Here is a 17,734-nt window from a genome sequence, read left to right on the forward strand (position 1 = left end):
CTCACTTTCAGGTTTTCTCAGATATGATGTACGAAACCGCCAAACCAAGCAAGAGTTTAAGCTCTCATACAAGAACTTAGCTAAGCGGGAGCGTTACATACATTTTCCAATTAGTCAAACAAAAGGTTTGGTTTAAGCAAAAATTAAATTTCTCAAAAATCTCTACAGCCAGAGACTTTTCAAAGCAGTTTAAATATACTTCTGGATCCTGATCTACTATTTTGTGACTTTATATAGCGTAACATATGCAAAAGTGGCACTACAGATGCATTTAAGATTGAACGTGCACAGTGCTGGCTCTGTGTTAATGAGAACCAGATGCTGCCAAGTTAAAATATGGGGAGGGTCCCCCCTAGGTGGCAGTGGATCTTGTATCTGGAAAATGTTTTACAGGGGACAGGTGAGGTTAGCACATAAGGAAGGAAGGGTACACGTTGGTGAGTTAGGTAAACAAGTAATTATTGAATTTGCACACAGACGGCAAAGTATCTATAAGCACTTTTGATTATGGGTAGTATAAGTGCTGCAGCATTTGGAACTTTATTGAACGGAACAGATGATCTATGTACCTCGGGAATGGGTAGGAAGAGTACTGTAACACCTGTCACTTTAATGAAAATGACAACTCAGATCATCTTACAAAAAATATTTTATCAAACAACTTATGCATTTTGAATTAAGAAGAATGAGTATTGTAGCATTTGGCACTCTAGTACCAGACTTTAGTATTTTTTGTAAATTATATCAATCTTGAAGACCTTTTCATTTAATTCCAATGAGCTAAATAATAGGTGTACATGAATGGAGATATAATCAAGGATTGTTTAATCTAATCCTTCATTAATATTATTACAAGAAAAATTCCTGTTAACGTTTAAGAGACTTAGGGGGTCATTCTGACCCTGGCGGCGGCCACCGACCACGGGAGCACCGCCAACAGGCTGGCGGTGCTCCCGAGGGCATTCTGACCGCGGCGGTTCAGCCGCGGTCAGAAAGGGTAAACCGGCGGTCTCCCGCCAGTTTACCACTGCCCTTCAGAATCCTCCATGGCTGCGGAGCGCGCTCCGCAGCCATGGGGATTCTGACACCCCCTACCGCCATCCTGTTCCTGGCGGGTCTCCCGCCAGGAACAGGATGGCGGTAGGGGGTGCCGCGGGGCCCCTGGGGGCCCCTGCAGTGCCCATGCCCATGGCCCTGGGGGCCCATGCCCGTAAGAGGGCCCCGCAAAGTATTTCAGTGTCTACTAAGCAGACACTGAAATATGCGACGGGTGCAACTGCACCCGTCGCACCCCTGCAACTACGCCGGCTCAATTCTGAGCCGGCGTCCTCGTTGCAGGGGCATTTCCTCTGGGCCGGCGGGCGCTCTTTTGGAGAGCGCCCGCCGGCCCAGAGGAAATGTCTGAATGGCCGCCGCGGTCTTTTGACCGCGGTGCGGTCATTCAGCGGCGGTACCTTGGCGGACGGCCTCCGCCGTCCGCCAAGGTCAAAATGACCCCCTTAAACTTTAATGTTTAAATAATGGTTGCAGGAGTTTTATTTTCCAGTATCAGCCACTGGCCCCCGCAGCACATACATGGAGCTGCTCTAATCAAAAGCATAATACGTATAAAAAATCTGTATTATGATTTAGATCTATGAAGGGAATTGACTTTGGGTCAGTTATTCAATTGGCTTAAGACACCTGATTATCACCAACACGTATGCCCCTTTCGAGATTTCCACTTCCCCATTTAAAGATCTGTAATTAGCATTAGCACCATAGAGAAGGGGCATACTAATGAGATCAACTTTAATTTCATACGAGAACACACCATAAAGACTTCTAAAACCAAAAGGCAAAAACCTCTCCTTTTAGATTCAATCCATAATTTTATGTCAGGACCGGAGGCTCGGATTATGCATGTCCGTTTCCTTTAATTTATTTACCAACCCATAACAATAGTGTTAAACTCAAAGTCTACATATCCCACGAGTCTTTGCTGAAAACTCAGTACAACACAAACCATAGAGTACGTCCCATATATTCGTCTTCCTCTTTCTTAGCTGCTCAGCAGCCAGATAAACGCGTTTTCCTTCATGTCTTAGATATATTTGTGCTTGTTCAGGGAGGAGGTTAGTCTAAATAGTGTGTATTTCTTCCTTTAGTAGGTTATATGCGGTGCAGGATTCAGTGCATTATTCTAGCATCTTGTGGCTTTCCTGCAGCGCTCTTTCACATTACCCTGTACTAATTAGAGGATGCGTTGGGTGATCACTTGCTCGCTTTAAACTCAACAGTGGCTGTCAAACATTACCACTGTCCAACAAGCATTGGCACATACTACTGCTGCCTGTGAATTAGGAAAGGTTTTCCTTGTAGGGCACTACACATATGTGCCGCCTGATCGGCCATGGCAGGTATAGGCAATGACTACTGGGTGTCTGTGGAGGAGGAGCAGACACTCCTTCTCATCCACAAGGAGTTGGTGGATGCTACTGACACCTCTATACAGAGGGCGCTTTCTTCAGCCTTAGAGGTCCTTAGAAGGAAAATTACTGAGCTCACTGTACTCCACAGTATTCTACATCCAGATGGGGACAATAGGAAGCTTTCGTCTCCCAGTGACACTCAGGGAACCTCTAAGGGCATGGGCAAAGGCAGGCCAGCCAACAATGCTGAGGCGGTTTCAACAGCCTTCGATCTATTTGAAAGATTGTGTCAAGCCTTTCTGAAGCAGCGCCCCAACGCCCTAGACACTCAGGAGGATTCCCAACCTGGGTTTACCCACGATTAAGACTCCTATTAACCCCAGGTGATAGATGAAAATGCTGGGGAAAACTGACACCCCTGTTGGGGACTCTGGTGATGAACCAGGTCCTAGCGGACTGTGGTAACCAGAGGGTGGCGCCAAGAAACACAGGCTGGACTATAAGGGCAACCATACCACATAGGAGTCTGTGGGTGCACCGAACATGCTAAATCCAGAGGACATACATCACCCCTGATTTGTGAACTGGGATCCAGCTGATAAACAAGCATAGTATGTGGCCAGCTGCATTAGGATGGATAAAGAGGTACAGGAATGGATGAAGGTTGAGTGTGCTAGACCATCATTAGCCGGTAAGGTGCCTTGTGCACCTGAAAGTGACAATAGGATTGCCATGTTCCTCACCAAATTCATTAAGGATCCAAAGAAGGGCCTTGACTGATCCTGAAGGTCCAACCATGGTAAGTCGTCGATGTCGTGGGGCCCCTTACAATAATACTCAACATGGCAGAGGAGGCCTACGAATCAGGCAACATGATGGACCCTACAATTCCCTCAGGGTGGCTTCAGGTAGCCCTTTTGTACCCTAGGAAACGCCAACTGCACCTTGTCGACTGAACATAGGTGCTTGCTCCTCAAAGATCGACCCCAAGAAGGGCGAGCTGGCTACCACAGAATCTGGCCCAGTAGCTGACGGGGGTCTCTTTGGGGGAACGATTCATAAAGGATTTCTAGATAGGTCATCCTCTTATCCTCACTTGACAAGGCACAGCAGTCTATCCATAAGGCCTAAAGCCAAAAGGTTATTGTAGGGGCAAAAAGAGGTAGGGGGCACTCCTCTGGCCGAGCATACAATTCTAACCCCTGCAAGCTCCAAACCAGGTGCTTCATATCAAGAAAGTTCAGGGGCTTCGTCCCCTTCTGGGGCAATGGCAGAGATCGTAGAAGCAGAGAAGTCTTTCCAGAAGCCATTAATGCACAAGGGGGCACTACCGGCAAGCAATATACCTTTTCCCTACAAAAGGTGGGGGCAGGTTGCAGAGGTTTATTTACAATTGGATGCAACTAACTTGATTTGTGTGGGTACTCCAAACTATGAAGTGGTTTAACAGAGTTTCATGGCACACCTCATGTTTTCACCCTAGAACCCTGGTTTTCTCTGTGAAAGAAATGCAGTTAGTGGACCGGGAGGTGTCAGAGCTTCTCAAGAAGGAGCCTTTACCCCTTCTGTCCTCAACCCCAGAGGTCTCATGAGCAACATCTTCCTGGTGGAAAAGAAGGACAAGGGTTATTTACCTGTAAACAATCTGAAGGAGTTCAAAAAGGGGGTGGTGTATCGTCATTTCAAAATGGAGGGTATACACCTCCTGAGATATACTGCTACCCAATGATTGGTTAGTGAGACTGGATCTGAGGACGTCTAGCTCATTGTCAAGGTTTTTCCACCCGCAGACTTTCTGCAGTTCGAATGGGGGTGGGGGTGTGTGTGGATCTTCGAGCTCACTTGCCTTCCACTCAAGTCTGTCCTCCATGCCCTGGTGCTTCTCCAAAGTACTTTGGCGCACCATGGAATGGCTGTGCGCAAGGGCATGGAGGCTTCATTATCAACATACAAAAATCAGAATTTGTACCAGCCTAACAGCTAGTATTCTTGGACTTCTAGGTAGATACAGTGCAACAATCACTCCGCTTACCTCAGAAGAAGAGGCTCTTCATACTTGGCAGCCAAAAACGTTCCCTGCTCCATGCTCTTGATGATCGGCAACGTTTGGGCTGTATGCTATAGAAATGGCTTGGGTGGTACCTGTTACAAGGTGCTGGCAGACTTGACTAGGGACTTTTGGAATCATTGCCTACAACACAAACTGTCAGTGACAGCAGAATATCTACTGGGCAGACTCAACCAGATTGGGGATTGGCAATCCAGATATCTGAAGGACTCCAGTGCATGTAAATTTGGTGATTCCTCCCTCCTTCAGAGGATCATGGATCAATGGGGTCCATGTAAGTTAGATCTCCTCACCTCACGACTCAATCACCAGTTACCACCCTTCTTCAGTTGGCATCCAGACCCATAGCAGCCACCATAGGTTTCTTCCTACAGGACTGGAGCCAAACCGGGGGGTATGCGTTCCCTCCCTTCTTGTTGTTTGCCAGGCTCACAGCACTGGTTTGGCATCAGAAGGTGGAGGTGATCTTTGTGACACTGTTCTGGAAACCTCAAGTCTGGTATCCAGTTCTTCTGGGGCTTTCCATGGATTTTCCAATCCCACTTCCCTGGACTCCTCACCTTCTGCTGAACTCTCACGACAACTTGGACCTGTTGTTTCTCCTACTGATGACTTGGAAGATAACAGGGGACACTGGAAAGTCCAAGGCCTTTTGGCACAGACTGCATCTCTTATCAAAAGAGCATGGGTGATTCTACGATCAACCGTTATGGTTCAGCCTGGCGTAGGCGGTCATGCTAGTGTCCGCAAAGGAATCGCTATCCTGTTAGGGCAGATGTAGTCTATATAGTCAATTTCTTGTCTGAATTGTCTGGTGGTGAGTTAGCATATCGCACAATCAATGCATATAGGTCAGCGATTTCATCTGGTCATATGCCTGTTCATGACATACCGGTGGGAGAACACCCTCTGGTCTGTCAATGATTACGGGGTATTCGGTTGTCCATCCCACCTGAACTGTATTACTCCTCCCTCTGGGACATCAATGTGGTGCTGAGAATGCTGCGACCCTGGCAACATAAAAAACACTTATCACCCAAAGAACTAAAAGGTAAGCTGGTGATGTTATGTCTCATATCCTGGAAGAGAGTGTCTGATGTCCAGGCACTGGATATTACAGTGCTCAGGTTTTCCTGGATGGGGTATCTATCATTCACCATTTTCAGGAGAACCAAATCCAATACCAGAGCGGTCCATTATCCTGCTTTTCTTTTCCATCTGCCTGAGAGCTTACAAAGCCATAAGAGAAAAGCATCGACCACCGGGGACAGCCCAACTACTCACAGCTCATAAGCACCATTTTAAATTAGTTTCAGCAACTACTATCACCTGATGGGTGAGATGGGTTTTACAAGATGGCGGCACTGACAGCTTTTGGCGCTCATTCAACAAGAGGGGCTGTGGCATCAAAGGCCTTCTGTCTGGGGTGCCACTTAGAAGATATCCTTAGAGCAGCAAACTGGCCTTCTGACTCTATGTTTAAGACCTTTTACTGTAAGCCTGTCACGGGCAGGGCCTCACTGGTTGTCAGCCAGCTTTAAACTAACATAATCTGAGCCTTTGGTCCTGACATAGAATATAAAATGTTCTAGCTATTGTGAAGGAAAGGTTCTATTCTATTAAGGATACGGAGGCGAGCATTATCCCTCCCGATCTTGTCTCATCAGGTTACATTCCCTCAATACTATGAAGCTCGCAATGTTGAGGATAAGTATCTTTACTAATGGTTTGAATAGGTGATGATTTCATTGCAATGGATTGAGGACAATTGTGGTTAACTTGGTTGACGATCTACCATGATCCGAAACTTACCTTGTATGTCCTTTTTCTCTAGTATCAGAGAAAAAGCAAGAATGTTAATCGGAAGGTCTGGATAGAAGCTGTTTTGCACAAAGAAAGAGGCAGTGTTTTTCCTTGAAGACAAATATATGGGACATGCTCTATGGTTTAAGTTGCACTGAGTTTGCAGCAAAGACTCATGGGATATGTAGTCTTTGAATTTAATGTTATTAGGGGTTGCTGGGTAAATAAAAGGAAAGTGAAATGCATGATAATTGCCTCTGTGTCCTTAATGGAACTGAAACTTTCCTTCCCAATAGGTAGGAAATTTTATATTCAGCTGCCCAACGATTTGTTCCAGCTCTCAAATTCATTAGAATACACTGACCAACTATTCTTCCCCAATAGCTTTTCTAACCATTACACAGCAGAATTAAATGTTCTACCACTGAAAATGAATCTCAGTGAGAGGTGGATTGTCAATAAAATTGTTTTCAAAGAGGAAAATTGCATGAAAGGAATAGCAATTTGTATATTTGTTTTTAACTGTATGAACTAGTTAGGTGAAATGTCTGGGATGCTTTTAAAGATAAGCTGTAAGGTTGGACTATTTTGTACGAATCAGATAGAAGAAAAAAAGTGAAAGGAAAAAATACAGAAGGTCTGCCGAGATCACTTTAATTTGACTAATAAAACGTAAACAACACTTTTGGCTACTTTTATCACAAAGTAGTATCACACAGCTTAGTTTAATGTAGATTACATGAGGACACAGCGAAGAGGAGGATGAATTTTGACAGAAAGTAAAGAAACTATTTAAACAAAGGGAAATACCTCAAACCGCATCCCTTATGTTTAGTAGAACAATATGAATTTGTAACTCCAAAAAATGAAAATTTTGCATAATATCCTAATACTATTTCAATAACTGTAAATTTCCACTGAATGTCACTGAACAATTCACAAATGTGTAAACAAAGATTCTTTCCTATTTGCACAGATTTTCCAGACACCCAGGGGTGGCTGAGACTGGCAGAAGTATTTGTTTTATCTAGGTTTTTACTGTTTTTGTAGATGTAGCTGCTCAGGTTAGAATTCTCAACAAATTGCTCTGGCTTTCTAGGAAGGCTCTCCATGAACTTTTGACTGAAGCAGTGCAGTTGTCAGTAGACAGTATAAGTATTTGACAAATCTGCATATCTTGATTGTCAGCATCATGTTGCCAAGTGTGTTATTACCCTTGAGGTCTCTGGTAGTTACAAGTTTGTTCCTTTTTTTGCTCGGGCTATAGAAATACATTTTGTAGCAGCTAGAAGAAAAATACTACTTACCTGTAAGCATCTTTTTCTACCAGTAACAATGTAGATTGCCATGCTCTCTGTACTCGTAACTGATGGGCTGGATCGCTGCAAGGTGCACTGTGACTCTACCCTTAGCTGATAATGCATATGTGCACCAACTCCATATTAGACTGTTTGCTGAAGCTTTGGGCCTATCCCCAGAAATGATGTGTGCCAGTACAATACAGAACTAATTGAATGATCAGTTGCCTGATGGCAATATGAACGGAATACAGAGTTGCTTTACAGCATGCATTTCCCTTTGGGCAGGGCTGCTGCTCCCGCCTATGGAAGATACTGGAGCTTTTCTTCAATCCCCCCTTTTATGGTTCTATGCAGTGTTTTAGAAGAGCAAAGAATTCAGCAGTTTGTCATGGCATGACTGCAATCACTCCTATTTTCTCATCCACATTTTAGCTTTCCTCGTGGGTTGGTGGTGTAGCAGTGACACAAAGTTTCATAGCTTTAGAAACAACTAGTCTGCCCCTACATGTGATACAACATATGCTGGATTTTGCAGGCAAATGCAAATAACATTTTTGTTCCACAATCTAGCAGTGATCTCAAATATGTTGTGGTGTGGAAGCATTGCGCAATTTGACACTTACAATGCAGAGAAGTGTAAGTCTTCAATAAGAAACAAAATCTGCCACCTCTACCCATTGAGGTGTGAAGTCCATTACAGAACAGCATAGTATGCGCCCATCGCACTGGGAAGGACAGGTGCAATGGCTGTGTCATGGTCCTCTTGAGGTTGATTCAGATGCCCCGATTTTCTTTTTCTGTGGTCAATAATCAGGTTTGTAATCTTAGTAGTCCTCTCTGTACTCCAGTAGCAGCACACTCTGTGTTACCAGGGTAGGACTACACCTAGGTACCACTATCATCCAAAATGGGGAGACTGTATTTTCCTCTGTAGGTGGAAGACTCCTCCAGTGGTGTTTCTGGGTGTGTTTTTGTGGATATTATATATGTATGAGGCCTTCCTTGGAGATTGATGGGCCTTATTCACGTTTGGTGCTTCACCACTGGAGTACCACAGCCAAACTGTTAATGTACTCCAACTGGATATCCAAGTAACTCCTTCTAGGCACCTGAATCTATCAGAATGGGGGTGTGCAGTCTAGGCTTACTCAAAGAGGTGGAAAGGTCTAGAAACAGAGATATGGATAGACCCAATAAGTAAGAAGCAATAGTTCATTACTTTGGTAACACACTTTCTGGTAGAGACTATATGTAGCCACTGTTTTCTCACCTTTGAATATTCCCCGGGCATTAGACTGAAGCCAGAATGACTTTTGCAGTACCTCTGTGCATTGACAGGTAGGGCCGTGAGGCTCTGCACTGATGCTGTTCTGCATCAGAAATTACATGAGGATCATATATATGCACAAATCCCATGTGCTAACATCAGTTTCTTTTGAGACTGACCAGGGCCGCAGATGTAGAGCCCAAAAGTAAATTGTTGCAACCAGTTTGCAGATTCCTAGACTTGGCACTTTTAGCTGCAGATTCCTCACTCTATGAATAGGTACCAAAGCAAAATCTATTTTGTGGTGAGCTGTGAATGGATTAAAACCAGAATGACCAGCAGAACATAGCAGGCAAAAAGCCCTTCTCGACAGACCTGACTGTCCAGACAATGGTGCTTTGTGAATATTTGGAGGGCCGCCCACGTAGCCGCTTAGCAAATGTCTAGGACAGAGACTACGCTTGCTAATGCAGTAATAGCAGCTTTGGCCCTGCGCCAACACAAACAGAACTTCAGACAGTTTGTCTTGAAGTCAGTCAAACTGCTTAGCAGCACACAAGGCCACAAGCTTTTCCCAATGGCAGATGCCAACAGATTTGGTTGAGGGATACATGGCTGCTAAGATGACATTCACGACTTCGGGCAGAAGGTTGAAAGTATGTAACAGTTGCTGCTCACTCTATGCATTGAAATGTAGGTTTGCACAAGTATAGGTGCAGAACCCTGCCCTACTGCTGCAACAGGAGATCCTCCAAAAGAGGCAGGTTGATTGGATGCTCTTGCTTAGAAGTTCAGGACACCATACTCTCTGCCCTATCTGGGATCAATGGAATTAATTGGCCCCGGTCCGTCCTGATCTTCTTCAGAACTTAGAGGAGATGTATCGTCAGGAAGGCCTAATGGAGTCCCGTGCACCACTCTAAGTGGAACGCCCTTCCAAGTGAGAGATGACTTGAAAACTGCAATCCGCAAAAGTACTAACATGGCACATTCCCAGAGGCGGCAAAAAGAATGAGCCTGGATTCTCCTCGCTCCTTGGAAAGACCCTGCCCCACTAGAGAAGCAAAGCCTCTTGACCCCAGATCCACGACCCAACCTCACCCTGTTTGTTGCAGTACCACAAGATAGTGTTGTCCATGAGCACCTGCACTATCTTCCCTTTGATGATGGTGGGAAGGCTTTTAATGTCATTTGGATGGCTTGAAGCTCCAGAAGGTTGATATGGAGCTAGGCCCCCACCGAATACCAGGCATCCCTGATCTCCACTTGTCAGATAGCCTCTCCAACCCAGAAGCAATGCATCAAGTCTTCATTATGAGTTCCAGGAAGGTTAGCAAGAGGGGTCTGGCCGCTGACCATTCACCATTCGCCATTCTGCAGCCACCACTTCAAATCTGGTAAAATCTCCTCTGAAATCTGAACCAGATCAGAATGATCCTCAAGATGCTACAATCACTGGGACTTCAGACCACACTACAGAGCGCACATATGCCATTTGGTGTACTTACCCATCAGATGCAGCAGCCTCAGTCTCATCGAGATCAAGGACAGAGGTTAAAATATCAGGATCATAGCACAAATGTCCTGGACTCTCCACACACGAGGATAAGCGCAAAACGACACTGTGCCAAGAATGGCACTGGAGAAGGGGAGCATCTGTAAAGGAGTTAGGTGGGACTCTGGCACGCTGATAGTGAACCCCAATGATGTGAGTAAACTTGCCGTAGTCCAGAAGTGGGGGATGACTACCTGGGGCGAGCCTGATGTCTGCAGCCCATTGCCAAGGAAAGGGAAGACTGCACTGCTGATGATACATGAGGGGGCGAAACTGATGTGGCTGTCGTGGGGGAGCAAAAAAGCACAGGGAGCACACCCAGGCCCTGCTGTCTTTAAAGCACTCCAGGGACAAATCTGCTTTGTACAGAAGACAGGAACCGCAAAATGGCATGTCCATAAAGCTCACTAGAACGTCCCTAGAAAGCCCTGTGGAATGCAGTCAAGCATGTCTGTAAAGGACGACACTAGTGCCGAAAGCTCTCCCAAGCAAGTTGTTTATTCAGCAGATTGCGAGCGTGGCTGCATCACGGCCATCCAGCATAGTCTGTGAAAGGATAGCGCAGGCTTTCTCTGGAGCCATGATTAGAACCAGGGCCACCAAGTTCCATAAAACATGACTTGCATCCCAAGAGTCAACTGGTGTCACACAGAGCGAACAGCCAAACTTGTAGACAAAAAGATCGTTTTCCATTTCTTCCAGAGCTAAAGTGCTTATGCTCCTTCCCTAAAACATGGTCAAAGTGGTTTATACCCAATGGGAATATTTAATTTACTTTTAAATTCCTTGTACAGTGGTGTATTACATACCCAGGGCCTGTAAGTTAAATGCTGCCCATGAGCAGGCAGCACTTATTGTGCCACCCACCTAAGAAGCACTCCAAAACGTGTCCCAGGCCTTCCACTGTAGCCTGAATGCAGTTTCAAACTGCTATGTTGAGTTGGCATTTAACCCCTCTTGTCAAGCCCTAAACTCCCCTTTTATTACATATGTCACCCCTAAGGTAGGCCCTCGGAAGCCCATAGAGCAGGGTGCTGTGTAATTAGAAGGTAGGATATGTACTTTTAAGTTATGCGTCATGGTTGTGAAAAACTCCCAAATTTGATTTTCACTACTGTGAGGTCTAACCCTCCCATAGGATAACACTAGTCATTCCTTATTACATTTAATAAGCTGTATTTCGGTATTGAGCTGAGGAAGATTTATTATGTTTTGGTACCTATAGAATAGTAATGATATACCCTCTTTAAAAGTAAAGTCAGATTTTTCATTACATTTTTGAAAATGTCACTTTTAGAAAGATTGATTTTCCTGCCCTTAGATCTGGGTATGCAACTAGTCTTGGATCACATGACTGGGTGTAGCTGACCGACTTTGTGAATTCCTCCCAGACAGTCACAAAATAGTAGGATTAGCTAAACCTCAATGGGCCAACAACTGATGGGGGTGGGAGGGTCTGAGGCAAGCTGAGCACCTGATCACACTTGCACATAAATTGGCTGTGTTCTGTCTCCTCACAATAGGCCCAACAACCCTGTATTGTCACTGCAGCCAGCTTGGAGCCTGGGCAGGGGAGGGAAGGTGGGAAATCCCAAGAACTTCAAAGAACCTTTCCAGAAACGTCTACCATCTTCTAGAGGAAGGGCACCAGGGTATAGAAACAGGACCTTCAGACTCACTCTTGAGTTCACTACTGGTCCTGCGGAAAGACTCTTAGAGGACTGCCTACGCTGTACACTCTGCCAGACTGCTGCTGTACCAGGAAGAACTGTTTTGCTGCCAGAGCCTGCCGTAAACCCTCAGAGGTCAGCGCTGCTGCTGAGTCCTCCATCAACACATGCACCTAGGATTACCAGAAGTGACTCCAAGGGCCGGTTTGCTGGCCTCCTGTTCAGACCCACAGGGAGATAACAGGCTCAACCATCTTTAACCTGCGCCTGGACCCAGCCTGGGTGAGTCTTGAATCCCCAGAAGTCTCCATTGAACCCTGCACTCTTGGTTGTGCTGCCAAAGTGGCCAGATGGTCATTTTCCAAACCTGATTACATAATTTGGCCCAAAAGACCCCCAAGTACCATGGGGAGACTGAGATGAAATTGCTCACCTAACCACCTGAGGGGCATCACCAGTCGGATTAACTTTGTGGCTTCTCCCACTATGTTTTTTTCCGCAGCAGCAATTCTGTTTCAGTGGCCCTTCACAAAAGGGGTATCTGACCTCAAGGAACTGTCTTTGGCTACAGCCTTCTGCTTCATCCAACTGGAGATTTTCTACTTTTATTTTGACAACTTATTCTGAAGGTACAAATCTTCACCATGGCTTCGCTCCATGGACATTCGTCGACGCCGCCTCCTCCTTTGACATTCCTGCATCCTTGCCCTGCTGAACTTTTACCTTCTCAGATGCTGACCGGGCATAATCCACTTCTTGTATCCGAACCACGGTCCATCGCTGTCAGCTTTAACTTTCGACTATGACCTGGTGACGTGCACCCAAATGTCTGAGGTTGACGCTTTTATCTGGCAAGCACCATTTTGAACCGTAAACTTTAAAAATTCATAATTCCGGTTCGATTTTTGTTGTTTTTATGTTAAATCATGTATTAAAATTCACACAAATTTTCTAAATTGGTTTGGTTTTTTTCTTGTGTTTTCACTTTATTACTGTTTGTGTGCTGCATAAATACTTTGCACATTTTCTCCAAGTTAAGCCCAAGTGCTTTTTGTGCCAAGCTACCCAGGGTTAAGCACATGCTAATTTAGTGACTTTCTGTGGTTCACCCAGCAAGGAATTGTGTCTACTGCCTGGCCAGGGCTCACACCTCAGGCAACCAACAACCCAACTTCCCACAGGCCTGGAAAAGGTTTGGCACAGAACCCTAAAAGTGCATCTGTAATGTCCTCTTTAAATAGAGGGGGCCCAGGACTTGTAAGGCGTGGCTGAAGCACCTCCGTTAAAACACTGGTCTTTACTTACTGAGTAGAAAACTGAAGATCGAAGATCCACTGCCACCTGCCACACAAGCATAGCAAAGGAGAGGTGTTCTTCTGTGGCAGGGCCTGGAGATGAAACTAAACCACAGAGTTGGGGGAAAGTTTGTCCCCAACCTCATAGCTATCACAGTCTGTATCAAACAAATTCTGAAGAGCCTGAGCCCTGTAAGAGGGCAACGACACAGTATCAGAGTCAGAAGGTGATCCAAACGGCTGCAGCTTAGTCAAACCACACACATCTGGGGTCAATGTTAGGACAGTACTGTCTCAGTGTCAGACTGGGTTGGCCGTCCTTGTCCACAGTCAATGGCATCAGAAGATTTCCATTCTAGTGTGGATTGTGGCACCAGAGAGGGGTCTGGTACCAAAGTCGGTCAGGAGCCCTAATGGGATCCAGAGAGCCCAGCTGGTGCCAAAAGTGGTCCCATCAGTGGAAATCCTGTTGGGAGGCTTGTGGCATGTTGAGGCCCAAAAGTGCGCAGGAGGGAGCCGTTAACCTGCCAAAAAGCTGCAGCATCGCATCATGGATGTATGAGATTTGCTTCAGCATTACTGACAGCCTGAGAAATTCCATTTGCCATGGATCAGGGATCAGAATTAACTCTGAAATAGAGTGACTTCGGAAGCATGATCTGAAGGCACAATGATGCCCTTGGGCCTTCTCGGAGACTCAGTGTGGCAGAACAGGGCAGCGTATGGCTTGGACTTCTTGTTGAATTTGCCGGAGAATTTAGATCATGAAGATAATCTATTATTCGAGCATCCTTGAGAGAGAAACAGGGATCAACCTTTGGAACGATCTTGGAGTGGGGTCTTGGAGTGATTTGCTACAAAGAACTTCACTTTCTGGTCTTGAATGGCCTTGGTGTGAATCAAGACACAGTTACTGCAGGCTTTTGAGACTTTGCCTAACCTTAGGGACCACAGCCAAACCACATGTGAGTCAGTCATCAACATTTGTTTGCGACTTCATCAAAGGGCTTGAACCCTCTGGATGTCGGAGGTGATGTATTCCCTCGCGTACTGCATAATATTTTCTCAGACTGTTTTAGAAATTGGATAAATGAGACAAGGGGTAGCTCGGGATTCAGGTTGGTTGGCACAGAAGGAAAATAAATTATGCTTTGGGCACATGGATGGCACATACACAGGTCATCAGCGCAACCTGCTGGCGCACAGGGGTATTGCTGAAGATTTTCCAGATCCAGTCTGACACCTGGAAAATTATTCAAAAGGTGATTAATCTGCAGTAAGAAATGTCTATCAGATTGAAGATGTAACAAACACCATGAGCCAAATAGAAAAGAAAAAAAACAATGGCTATGCTAATTTGCTACATCTGGCACATTCCAAAAGTGCTTAGGTATTGTGAATGATGGAAGCCTCTCACAGACATCACTAAGCACATAGTTTATTTACAGATACCATTGAATGACGAGGTCCCTTACCGATATCACTGAATGCATCTGTACATGTGGACTGGGCAGGAAGGGCGTCGTCTGACCATTGGCAAGGTGCATGACCAATGGCATGGAGCTTCCTGGTGACCTGAAACACAGAGTAGATCTATTTTCAGAGGTACAAATAAACAACAGTACTAGAATTAATACAAGCAAATCCACACATTAACACTGCAATTCAGTCCTCCTTCACAGACATTGAGTACCTCAGCCTAAAGAAACACTGTAAATGAAGGAATGTGTGAATTTGTCTCTGCCATGGGCTGCATACCAGACAATTTTTCACCCTCTATGCTACTCTAAAAGAAACCAGCCCTATGCAATCAGTCTTGGTACTGACTTGACAGGAACAGTTCAGCCCGTGGGGCCTGGGCTGGTTCCTTCAGAAGAGGAACACAAGTAACCTAGATCAATGCTGTCCTTTGTCCACTGGGGCTATAGCTCAAGTGCTAGGGCATAGTGAGCATGATGGTCTGGAACAAGGCTCAGAACAATTATTAGTGGCTGATGTTAGTTTAAACATTTCACCTAACACACCGTTTGTGTACAGTACAGACTGTGAATGAAAAACCTGGGGCAGCAAACCTTTGGATTGATAATCTATCACCTGCAAGCCTCACACAGAAACAAGCCATAACCACGTTTACCAGTGATGGATTTGAAAAATCAAAGAAATCCTCAGATAACAGACGAACCAAGAGACTCACAAACTCAAAATCAGCCGGAATAAGGCACACATTATTGGCATACATAAATAATAATGAGCATATAAAACTATTTTAAAAAGATAACTGTGAGGGTAGAGGGAGTAGCCCTGGTGAAGAAAAAGATGGGTGCTTGGGTGCAAGTATCCATGCCTGGAATTCGTTCATCAGCAATATCTAAGGCTTCGGGTAGCAGACAAAAATGTCTGTGATTTAACCATCAGAAACCCAAGAGTAGAGTTTAAGCAACTTTGGCAGCTTTTTGACATCAGGCAAAGTGGGAGCATTGACATAAACCCACCCCAGCCGAACCCGGTAGATGCAGCAGGAGTGATTCAGGACCCAAAATCAAATAAAAAAAATATATTTATTCGGATCTTTCCTAAAGATCCATAAAAGAGCAAATGTACAAAGTTAATTAATAAGTTAAAAAGAAACATCAATAAATAGCAATAAGATCTATGTAAATAAGATGGTCATTACAGTAATTGGAACCTCTAAAATATGCATACCTGACCAAATAGTCGTTTGTCATCTGAAATATTATTTGCCGAAATGTCCATCAAAAAATAGCAAATGGGATATCTGTACATACGATGATCAGTAAAATAATTAAAACCTCTTAAAATTTGCATTCCTAATCGGATAGTCATTTGTTCATCCAAAAAATTATTTGCTGATGTGCAATTTTTTTAGCAAAGTGCTTAACAGTTAGAATCAAGATATTTCCTTTCTTTTATCGCTGCAGCAATAAATCTATAAATAACCATACATATCAAATGAGACTGGAGTAACTGCAGATTAAAAATAGCTTCCTTACACCTCCTAATATTTAGTGATTTAAGAAGTGGCATTAAATAGACCTTCCTCTGCTCTTTGTACAGCTTACAGAATAAAAACACATGCATTTGTGATTTTTCTGAACGCATATCACATGGACAGGGTATTAGGTCCCAATTGCGGTACACCTTAGGGGGATACACCACTAAAAAATGGGCCAGGCCCAGGCAAAACCTTTTCAGGAAAAATCTATTGTGCTGTGGACAGTTAAAAGATAGGGTTCAATTTTGTATGGTACATAAGGGAAGGTAAGCTATCACCATGGCTTTCCCCAAATCGTGCCTCTATCAGTAGCCAATTTCTCTTGAAATTCATTTTTTACTACTGGGATGTCCTGCTTGCCTAGGGCCCCAGGGTTAAAGAAAAAGTCTGATCTGTTAAGGCTGCTCAGGAACTCTTTAATGTACATAACCTAGGGCCATCTCTGTACACCATCCAGACTCATGCAGTACATAAGCAATGTCTGAGTAAGAGCTGCTTCCATCCTAGTCCAAACATACACCCAGAGGGTTAAAGGGGCTAACTTAATCAACTCCTCCAGAAAAGGGAGACCTAATTCTGCATGTGGAATTGTAGCGGGAACGCTATGTGAGAGTAAAAGTCGCAGAAATTTGTTTTCCCTTATTTGCAGAGATGATGCGCCCATATAGCCCCATACTCCAGCTCCATATCTGACCCCAATTTGTCATCAAACACAAGGTATTCATCGGGTGCCACAGTGCAGCGATTGCAGGTTTTAGTCTGTCAGTTTCTGAAACAAGGCTCAGGCAACATTTCTCAATATACTGCAGTGTCTCCTAACCAAGTTGGTGGCCACTAGGAAATCTCGCCGGAAGGCCAGAATAAAGAACGTACAATTAAAATTCACAGAACAGAATTTTCAAATTCCGCTCTTAATAATAAAAACACATTTGCTGGATTATTTGCAGAATCAGTGAAAATACTGAATATTCGTTATTACAAAACGATTTTGTGTCAACACAAAAGGGCGTCAGAATGCCTTAGATACGTGGCCTTAATCGTAGTACACAAGTAGTCAGTAAAGGATTCTGTGCTTAATCAAGGTTCGCTACTTCAAGGTGTTGCGAAGCTTCACTTGTATAGGTTTACAAATATTTCAAAAGTCATGAAATAAGATAAATGAGGCTAATCAACAAGGAGGCTTGGGGAAAAAGTGATCAGAATGAAGATTATTTAATAATAAAGTGGTCTAATTTAGCACAACTATGTAATTCTAATCAGTCAATATAGTCAACAGTTGAGGTCAAACGAGCGCGCTGAGGATGTTTTATATATATATGGAAACTGTCACTTGCCCAGTGTACATCTGTTC

General features: G+C 44.4%; 1 protein-coding gene across 5 annotated transcripts in view; it reads right to left on the reverse strand.

Annotated features, from left to right (window-relative positions):
• LOC138292399 (cyclic AMP-dependent transcription factor ATF-7-like) overlaps positions 1-17,734 on the reverse strand; it is a 679,599-nt gene that overhangs the window by 60,316 nt on the left and 601,549 nt on the right. For all 5 annotated transcript variants that reach the window (XM_069230978.1, XM_069230982.1, XM_069230981.1 and 2 more), the window contains one exon: positions 14,846-14,945. In XM_069230978.1, coding sequence (XP_069087079.1) covers positions 14,846-14,945 — 100 coding nt within the window. The remainder of the gene's footprint in view (positions 1-14,845; positions 14,946-17,734) is intronic.

This window comes from Pleurodeles waltl, chromosome 4_2 (assembly GCF_031143425.1).
Source record: "Pleurodeles waltl isolate 20211129_DDA chromosome 4_2, aPleWal1.hap1.20221129, whole genome shotgun sequence".
Lineage (NCBI taxonomy): Eukaryota > Metazoa > Chordata > Amphibia > Caudata > Salamandridae > Pleurodeles > Pleurodeles waltl.